Source organism: Castanea sativa, chromosome 11, assembly GCF_040712315.1.
Source record: "Castanea sativa cultivar Marrone di Chiusa Pesio chromosome 11, ASM4071231v1".
Classification (NCBI taxonomy): Eukaryota; Viridiplantae; Streptophyta; class Magnoliopsida; order Fagales; family Fagaceae; genus Castanea; species Castanea sativa.
The window spans coordinates 49,140,638-49,151,568 of NC_134023.1; the positions used below are offsets into that span (position 1 = coordinate 49,140,638).

At 36.7% G+C, this 10,931-nt stretch overlaps 1 protein-coding gene across 1 annotated transcript; it reads right to left on the reverse strand.

Annotated features, from left to right (window-relative positions):
- Positions 1-4,826: 4,826 nt before the first annotated feature.
- Positions 4,827-10,931, reverse strand: LOC142617410 (alpha-xylosidase 1-like). Its single transcript, XM_075790273.1, has 3 exons — positions 10,621-10,931; positions 9,843-10,525; positions 4,827-6,886 (listed from the first exon to the last, which is right to left on the reverse strand). The coding sequence occupies exons 1-3, from the start codon at positions 10,863-10,865 to the stop codon at positions 5,007-5,009; spliced, it is 2,808 nt and encodes a 935-aa protein (XP_075646388.1). The 5' UTR covers positions 10,866-10,931; the 3' UTR covers positions 4,827-5,006.

Sequence of the window (10,931 nt, forward strand, 5' to 3'; positions counted from 1 at the left end):
GACAAAAGAGTCATTTCAATTATGGGTTCAAATTAGAACCAATAAAAAGTTAATACCTATGATTTCTTGTAAAAATATTGTGGAAATGTTATAGACGTAACAATTTTCTAAAATTAACAATATTTTACTAACAAACAACCAACAAAAACTTTTAAGTTTAAGGGGGAAAAAAATAAGAGATTTAAATAATTTAAGTTAAAAATTAATAGTAACACACCCCTGCCACCCCATCCCACACACTAATTAATGGCCAACACATGCACCTTGCTCTCACTTACTACAAGTACATAACTTCGGTCTGTAATTTGTATCCATCTCTCTTTCTATTCAACAAAAATAGTCATATCTCATTTACAAATTCAAATAGCTAATCTAAGCACTCATAACAAAATAGCTTGGGTATGTGAAGAATGAATGAGAAACCGCCAACACAGTAACACAGAAACACTGCAGATATTGTAGTATGGGTGTTTGCCTATTGAGTTTTATCATTTTCATGGGACAATTTGTAACTTCCTGGGAGGAGGGGGGCAAAAATAATTATTTCGGATTCAATTGTTAAAATATTCATATTATATATATATATATATATATATATATATATATATATATTTACTATTACTATTGCTATTTTTTTAAAATTATGTGTAGGGGGGGGGGGGGGGGGGGCATGGGCCCCCTCAACCCTTAATAGTTCTCTCTGTTTAGATAGATTACCTGATCTAGCATCCGAGTTTGAAATTTGTGAAGCTTAGATCCTAGATCCCCATAACATCTCCTTTGTATTGCCGGATCATATTCTCAATGCTATTAAAGCTACTCTCTTATCTTATGATCAAGGCTCTGAGGATTCTTTTAATTGGGCATACTCTAAAGATGGCTTTTTCTCCCTAAAGTCAACTTATCTTCTGCAAGGGGTTCAAACCCCTTAAACATGGGTATAGAAGACTAAAGTCCCTCCTCGTGTCCAATTCTTTCTCTGGCTGTGCATGCACAACAGCATACCTACTAGGGAAGTTCTGAGTTCAAGAGGTTTAAATCCATGGGCGGAGCTGTTATTGGACTAGAGGGGGCAATGGCCCCCCTAATTTTTTTTATAAAAATATTATTATATTAATAGGTACTAAGTTTAACAATTTTGTTCAATAAAATTACACTTTGCCCTCTTAATAATGCCATTAATTCTTTTGAGAGTAATCTTATAGCCAAAAACGTTTTTACAATATTTATACAAACTATTAAGGTAGCAAATTCTTATTAGTTCGTACACTTGCATAACTTTTTATATATCAATAATCACTTATCATATTAGCAATTTGTAAAAATTTTGTAGTTTTAGCATTTTTCACCTTTTAAAGGACATAAAAAATTAATAGATTAAATCTAAAACAAAATATAAAAACTCAAAAAAATTAGCTCAACAACAAAAATTACCAATATAATAAAACTAAAAGAATTAAGTCCAATCAATATATTTTACCCAGAACAAACTACTTGGCCATTTAAAAAAATTTTAACAAAAATCCTTAGTAGTAAAAAAATAGACTCAAGGGTCGGAGCCACCGCACACAACTAGCAGCAAAGTCGCCCCCCTAACTCCAAGTCCTAGCTCCGTCAATTAAATCTCAATCCAATATGTACTATGTGTCACAAAAATAATGAGTCCATTCATCACCTCCTCAGGGGCTACAAGATAGCTCAACAAAATCTAAGATTTCCTTACTGCCTAAGGGATCCTTTTAACCAAACGGTTGGGGATTGGCTCAAGACCAACTGCAAAGCTAGAGTTAATTCAAATTTTCAGGGCATACCATGGAAGATTCTATTCCCAATGGGAGTTTGGCACTTATGGCTGCACCGAAACAACTTTGTTTTCAGAACAGGAGTTGTCGATCAAAAGTTTTTCAAGAGTTGCATTAAAAGCAATGCAGGGTACTTCTCCATTGGTGTGAAGGCAAAGATCCATTGCTCCAAAACTATTGTCCCGGTATCTTGGGAAAACCCACCAGAGGGATGGGTGAAGTTAAACATAGATGATTCGGCCTTAAAGAACCTTCGGAAGGCAGGGGGAGGAGGATAAGAGGATATGCTAGAGCTCTCAACAACACCAACAGCTTTATGGCGCCAGAGCTGTGGGCCTTAAGGGATGGTTTAATTCTTTCTAAAGAGCTTGGATTGAATAATTTAATTGCTAAAATGGATGCCTTAAGTATTGTGATGCTCATGAAAAATAACTCTATCAACTTATTAATGAAACTCTTGTTATTCGACTGCAAGAATCTATTAAAAACTATACCCAACAAATGAATAATGCACATACCGTGAAGCCAACCAATGCGCTGATGACATTAGATATAAGAAAACTAGCTATAATATCATATTAGAATCTATACCACTATAGCTACATTTTTCCAACAACTAATACTTTATAACAACTAAAAGTAATTTTCTCTTTCACATGTATATGCTTAACAACCAAGTCCACAAATATCTTGTCGATGGATGGCATCCACCTTGTCCTTGAACATTCCAACTTTGGCAAATGACTAGCTTGACTATCCATCTAAAAGTGTAGAAACTGTATTAGAAATCAGTAATATGCCAATTAACATAACAGTTCAAAAACTTCTTGCTCAAAAGCCAAGATTTTCAGGTCTACAACATAAGGTGCTGAGCATGTAGAGAAAATATGGTGCCAAGCAAAATTTAAGTCTACAACATAGAGATGCTACTTTTACACTATATAAAATTATAATCTAATTGACATGAAGTTTGCCAAAGTTTTTTCCTTTTAAGTTTGTTTATTGATCATTTTGGGTTCTAAAACTTTAGATTTAAATGTATTAGAATTTCATTTTGCAATGTTGGCAAACCATGATCAAAACGTTTAGTCTTGTTTTAGACTTACTCAAAGTATGTTTAAGTGTAAAGTTGGAATCGAGTGTACTGCAAGATTTACTATGTAAATTTTTCTAGTTCGATCAATCGAAAATTAGACTCGATCGATCGAAACTCGTGCAGATTATTTTTTTTTTGCAAAATTTTCCAACTCAGCCCAAACCCATTTAACGTGTAGGGTTTTATGTTTTGTCTTAAGTATAAAAGGGAAAACCCTAGCCACGTTTTGAGGTGGCTCTTTATATTGTGTGTGTGAATCTTTTGTGAGATCTAGAGGTGTTTGCCTTCACATACACTTAGGGTTATCAAGATCTAGATTAATGTCAAGAGCTTGGTGATCAATTCAGTTGTAAATTCAAGAGCTTAAAGATATACAAGCGAGAGTGCTTGTACTTGCTAGGAATCCAAGAAAGTAGTATGAGGACTCGGAGCTGTCATGTGGTCGTGGTAGTAAATTTCTTACTCGAGATAGCAATAGGATGTTAATGGTCTAAGTCGCTATTGTGTAAACTTCAGTTCTTTCATAGTGGATTTGTTTTACCTTGAGGATAGCTAGGTTAAATCCTCCCCAGGTTTTTTATTAGTTTGGTTTTCCTAAGTTATCATATTGTTGTATTCTTTATTTTCCGCACTTTACTATGATATGATATATTTGTGTTAACCTATATCTGTTTAATTTGACTAAGTAATCACTTGGCTAATTAACTTGGCTAATTAACTAGGTTAATCTGGTTGTGTTTAAGGGGTCTAAAAATGTACAGATCAAATAGTTTTAACTAATGAAATTCATTTATCTTGCATTAGGTATTCAATAAAGAGAACTGCTCTATGGGTTCCACTTAATACAAAAATTAAATAAACAAAAAAAAAGACACGGTATAAAGCTGACTCCACAACTTATAAGGTTGACAAAAATACTGACATAAAACTATGTGTTAACGGGCACAGTAAAAGTGCCCATTATCACAACCCTATCCACAAAACCTAGTATTATAGCGAAAAAGAAAATTATAAATTTGTTTCTTTAAAACAAAAAGGCCAGAATGAGGATGTCACATCAAATAAATGGTACTCCATGCATGACTGGCTTGTCTGCAGTACTCTAAAAGTGGCAAATATCTTTCGTTTTATAGCTCCTCGTTGGTTAGCTGAAAATGAGGATGCCTCAACACTTACTTTGAGCCTATTGGTAGGTCACTGATAGATTTCATACATAAATAACTGAGGCAATCAAGGCTAAGTGGCTATTGCTGACATCATTACATGGACAAACAAAAGCAAAATTTTAATTCATGAAAGGTGCTAGAAGAGTTGTGTCAAAGTGATGATTGGGGAAAAGCAATGGATGTCCTGGGTCCCAAATGTAATGTATATATCATGAAAAAATTCTGAAACCATGACTCACACGGATCTTATATGCAGAGTCAACAAATTAAATTCAAATTATATTCAAGTTTTCCAAAGTCTAGGGACTCAAAAGAATCTCAGCCATTGATTACCACTTTACATACAATGATCAGCTTTGTAATGGTTTTAAAAATTAATTAGCCACTATATATCAGCAATAAACCTTCAAATATATCTACCATCACTGAGATAGCATAAAAAATAAATAAATTGTAAAAAATAATAATTTAAAAAAAAAAAAAAAAACCTGCTGGTACCTGCTTCTAGTACTGCAAAGCAGCAACAGGATCCTGTTACAGCTCTGGTCCTAAGGCAAATATGAGATGTATACTACTACAGCTCGGACCCTAAGGAAAATAATTTGCAATGGCCAGTTTACCCAACTGAGGCAATCACAGTAGACCTAGTGCACACCATAATCTTTTCAGTAAGGACTATCTTTCCCAAAGCATTGAGAACTCATCCAGTAAATTCAAGGTCCACAATGAGTAAAATGTTTTCAAAATTTAATCACTTCTGCAGCGAACAACATTCAGAAATCTATATATATAGGAAAAACTGCCCATCAGTTTCATTAGGCTTACTAACCAAAATCCATTTTAGATATAAAAAAGCATCAACAACAACAAAGAGAATAACGGAAAATAATAAAAAAGTAGTTGGAAACAGAGGCAATTAAGGACCTCCTATCCTCTTAGTCCTCAACTTTTGATCCCCATATTCCAGGTAATGGCAAAGTTCTTTCCTACTGCAAATGACAAACCCTTGATCTCTACCATCAATGTCTTCACCTTATTTCCACCATCTTCCTGTTCCTCCAACACATTTTGCTTGGTTGTGCTTAACTCTATGTTCGAAGCACCCATCACCGGTTTTCCGTCAACCTCAAGTGCAGATGCCTGACCACTTCCATCCAATCCCAACACTGTAACCTTCTCAATGTACAAACCCTGAGCTAAAGCAAACTTGCCCTCCTGGACTTCTGACCACACCTTCACAGTTCCCTTATTAATTGTTGCATAAAAATCAATATATGTGGAATACCCATTTCCAAGTTTCATTTCTGGCAACTCATCATCATCAATGAAAAGGTTCCCTTTTGCTTCCCCATCAGGCACCCCTGCTGGGAAGGTCACTATGAGGCTGAAAGGTGTCTTTCTAGCTTCTTTTGAAATCATTCCACCCTGCTGCATTGGTAAAATGGTATTTTGATACAAATGCACATTTACGACATGCAAAGGCGCATCAAGGGTAACATTGATCCCGCCTTTTGATGTGATAGTCTGCGTCATATCAAATAAACTGTACCAAGAACCCGGGGGAAACAGAGCTGTAACCTCTGATTTCCCCTGCTCAAGAACTGGAGATACCATGAGACTGCTCCCTAGCAAGAATTGGGTGCTCAGCCCATAAACCTCAGCGTAAGTTGGGAATGAGAAGAAAAGTGGCCTGGCAATTGGTGCTCCGCTAATATGAGCCTCGTAGTTCAAGGTGTACAGATAAGGCAGGAGCTTATACCTCATACCCAAAGCATTTCTGGCAGACTCAGCTACTGATTTCCATTGATAAAGCTCCTGTCTTGGGGAGTAGTAGTTTGCATGATCCCTTGAGAACGGGTAGAAAGCACCAACTTCAATCCAACGATTGCAAAGCTCTTCTGTTGGTTGTGGATAAAACCCACATATATCTGATCCAACCATTGGCACCCCAAATATACCAAAATTGAGCATTGTGGAAATTGAGTACCTCAAATTCTCCCAAGTGCCTTGGTTATCTCCAGTCCAATGGGCAGCATAGTGGCCGGAACCAACATAAGTCGAGCGAGATAATATAAATGGACGCTTACCCTCAAGCCCTTGAAGGCCTTTGTGAGTTGCAATGGATTGAGAGAAACCATAGAGACTGTGAGCATCATACTCCAAAACGCCATTGTAGTGAACTGCACTAGTCGCTATTGTTTTGAACCCTATTGGTGCCTGCAAACCTGAAGCATTTATCTTGTAAGGAGGATCATCCCATCTTGTCTTGGTAATGTTCTTGCAGTCCAAGCAGCATACCCAGCCAGGTCCTGTCCCAGTGGGACACTGCTTACCCTTTGGGATTTTGCACTTCCCAGAACAGAAATTTGAAGCTTCGTTCATGTCAATCCATAAACCATCAACAGGGACAAGCTCGTGAAAGCGGCGGATTTCATCACCCCACCATGACACAGTTTTTGGGTTTAGGAAGTCAGGGAAGTTCACAGCCCCTGGCCAAACTTGAGCTAAGTAGGGTTCACCCTCGTACTTGATGAAAACATCATCGGCAATGCCCCTTTGATATACTCCGTAACTGGTGTTAACAGCAATTCCAGGATCAATAATGACAACATATTTCATACCAATGCTATGTATTTTGTCTAAGAATGCCAAAAGCTTTGGACGAGGGTAATTGGTGGGGTTGAGGGTGAAGTCCTTTTTCCCATCCGTGTGATCATCATCATTCCAAATCACATCAAGTGGGATTTTAGCCTTTTGGTAGTTCTCAACAACATCTTCAACTACAGATAGGTTATGGTAACCCCATCTGCACTGGTGGAATCCTGTAGCATCAAATATGAGCAATTAATAAAATGAATCATACTTTCTTAATTTATTACTGTAGCTGCTTTGGCTGAATTACATATGCATCATTAGACCCTTTGATTAATTAAAACAGTTGGAAGAGGAACAGGCAATGCATAGTTCATGATGCAGAGGTCTGGCTGTTTAGAACAACTTGAGGTGTGATGGTACTTTTATAACAAGAATTGCTCTTGCTTGGAAATTCAGAATTTTAGCCAGCTAGATTATAAGAGAGAATAGGTTAAGAAGCCTAAGAATTAATTCCTATTCCACCTTATTAGCAGGTCATATATCAAGATGATCAAGTAAACTACTTTTTATCAATTGCGTTGTTGCTTTTATTCTTTAAATAAATCTATTTGTATAAGTAAAGAGGCCATTATATTGTTGAGATTTCAAAAGGCTAAAGAAAAAGAAGCCTAACAATTTGGAAATGAACAAAGAGTAACACAAAATTAGGTTAGTCATAACTTTACATTTAGTTTTATTCATTTTTCTAATTGTGGGTATATTGAGTGTAATTAGCTAAAGTCATGATACACCCTAAGCAAAATTGTAGATAGTACCAAAATTCAATCAAACTTTATTAGCATGAAAAGGTAAATAGATATTAGATGTACTAAATATTTTTACTGAACAATTAAATTTTTATAATTATGAATTTATTTAATCTTTTCCCTTGAACTAGTTTTAATTGAAATATGTTGCACATATGGCCCCCTGGAGTGTCATTCTTGCTCTGCCACTGATCTACATTTTCCAACTGATTCTTACATGTCAAGATATTAACTTAGAGAAATGAACTTATAACATTGTCTACTAAATACAGAAACATTAACATGTTCAAGTGTAAAGTATGCAAGATGAGATGAAAGTCATCTAAAAGAAACGTTAACATGCACAGATATGCCTTCTCAAAGATAATTTAGAATGGAAGATGTAACCAATATATGCGATAGATGAATTGGCCCATTTATTGGCATACCGGTAACCTCTTACAAGCTAACAACGCATTGGCACCCATGTGCCAATTCCAACTTCCAACTGTTCTGAACCCCAAGAAAAGTCCAAGTAATCACAGAGATTTACAAGAATCACTTTAAGGCATCATACAATGGAAGAATTATCATTAGTACTTTCTAAGTTTCTAGCCTAAAAAGGCAATATACTTTCTAAGTTTCTAACCTAAAAAGGTAATAAGCTTAAGTTGTCAAGGGCTTTGTAGCCCAATGGCATGTCAATTCAAAACTAGGGTTCATTTCACATAAGGTTTTATTTTATAAATAATGTAACACTAGATACACTTTTAGATTTGTCATATTTAATGGACCCCTCAAGATAATGATATGCGACCAAAAGTGTACAAATGTTATAATCATGACAAGTCCAGTGCACAAGAACACAGGACCCAGTCTTTGCCCATATCTTATCTAACCTAAAAATGAATTCATTTCAAGTTGCTTGAGAGAATCCTAAGCCACACAAGAAAGAAGAGGTTAATTCATAAGTCATTTTGTCTTAAGCCCACCAATTATTTCTCACACCGACATGAGAGTAGCTGTAATGCAAGGGGACACCAATTACACGGGTACACATTCCCCACAACCTAAGGCAGTCTCCCTTCACAAGACATGGAAGTGGTAGATGGAGAGTATTGGCCCAGATAGAGGAATGCTGTTGGAAACGGCTGCCTAGAATTAGAATCAAATGGGCCCTTACCACACAAGCATCACAACATTTTCTGATAGAAGTTGGACAATGATGATGATGATGATTCAATTTCCACCTCATGTAGGTGTAGCGAAGATAATTTTAAAAGGAAAAACATTGTATGAAAAGATTAATAATCATGTGCTTTCTGGGGTCCACCAGCTACTTTGTACACAAGTGTGAAAAAAGGTCAAAATTTTTGGCTTTGAAGAGTCGGTGCAAAATGCAAGAAAAATATTACAATACGTGAGAAAACTAGAGGTTCCAACTTTATGCGTGGCCTTATCAGTAACACGGACCTTAAAATATGAAAGATAAAAAGATAAACCCGTTTTTTTTTCCCTTGGATAAAATCAAGAAGACCTTTTTGCCTTTTTGGTCTACAACATCTTGGTTTCATAAAAAGAAAAACACGTTGCCTAAACAGGTTAATTTTTGTGATTCTTCTAAAAAAAAGTTAATTTTTGTTGGGTTCAATGTCAAATATTCAAACAAAGCGTTGTAAGATCTTGTAGACCTAAGAGGTTGTTTCTGAGCATGACCAAGTAAATAATTAGAAGAGAACAAGATAACAATATAGTAAACTAAACAAGGGGGGACCAACCCACCAACCTCAATTAGAAAATAACAAAGCATCCCAATCCTACGGCTTTAATCATCCACTAATCAGCATTTACCAACAAAACAAATCAATAGGTGGTTCTTATTCCTTACGTATCTTACAAATGGGTTTGCCAATATGATATTATATTTGTCTGTAGCAAGATTATAAATGACATAGCTTACAAAATGACCCAGAGTTTACTAGAACATAGTACTGATTAGAGAATAAATCAATCCTCCAAAAAGTACTACTTTTGAGGTGGTGAAAACTTTTCCTCCCAATTTTTATACTAATTTCTAAACCTGCCAGTTCCATCATTTTTTTGCTTTAAAAAAAAAAAAAAAGTTCCATCATTTTTTTTTTTCAGTCTTTTGACCAAACTATTCCATTCCTTATTACACATGATACATGCCAAAAACAAAATCCCATTAACCGGCTTCTCCGGTTATCTATATATGTGTTACTTAAACCTGTCAATTTCCAACACATTCATTTCCTAACACACAAATTAATTAGTGAATTAAAACAAGGTACAAGCCTGTGACATTATTCACCAATAAAATTATGAATGCAGTAAATTAAAGGAAGAGGAAAGTAATGGGTGAGAGAGTGAATCATACCGAGGGACCAGTAAGGCATTGGAGCTGGTCTGCCTATAAAAGAAGTGTACTGATCAACCACACCTAGAGGTGTAGGGCCAGCAAAGAAGTAAAAATCAAAGACACCACCAATAACCTTGTATGTCAATGAAGTCCCTCTGTAAAACACATCCATCCCATTGCTGTTTAGCAACAAAACCGAGTGTGCATAAGGCTTCCCACCGACATTCCTAAGATCCATGTACACCGGGTGGGATCCATATAGATCAGCATTAAGATTGATAGCCGATATATCAGTGGTATACAGAGTGTATGGATCGTTTGGATACAGTTTGATCCCATGTGGCTGTGTGTTCTCTCCCAAGCCGTACAGTGAAGCATCTTTCGGTAACTTAGTGGAAATCTCGAGGTACTGGTCCTTAAACACCAAATTGCCAAATGGGTCTGATTTATCTGAGCTTGAATTGAAGAGGGTTTGCCCATTTGATTTTCTCTTCACAGCGAACCCAAATGGGTCTGAAGTGTAGCTGAAAATGAGCTCAGAGCCTGAGTACTCAGACACTGTTATTGGGCTCTTCCTTGACCTCCCAATCGTCTGCTTTAATGGCGGTGGTTGCTCCCTTGGCAATAGACTGTACGGTACCTCCCACCTCTGCTTCTGTGCATCAGTGATGTGGACCCTCAATCGATCCTGCGTCTCATGCCTGTACAAAATTCAAGAAACATCAAACAGCTGAGAGTGAGAGGTGCATTTTCAAAAACAAGAGAACCAGAGGAAGAGTAGTAGGGGATAACATACTTGACAAAGAGCTGCAAGTGAGGAATATCAGGGCCGTAGACATTGTTTTTCTTGATGACAACGAGGTGGCCCACAAGGCCTCCATCAGGGCTCTCCTCAATGGAGATGAGACGGTAGCCTTCGCCAATCTTGGTTGGTGGGTTGGACTTGGAGGATGAGTTTACTACAGAACTACTACATAGTAGCAAGACTAGTAGAAGAAGAGAAGAGAGAGTTAATAATGGAGGAGGAGTGGGAGAGACCATGGCTTATATTAGTACTGTGAGTGAGAGTGAGAGCGAGCGTGACACTGAAGAACTGTCAAAGGTTGG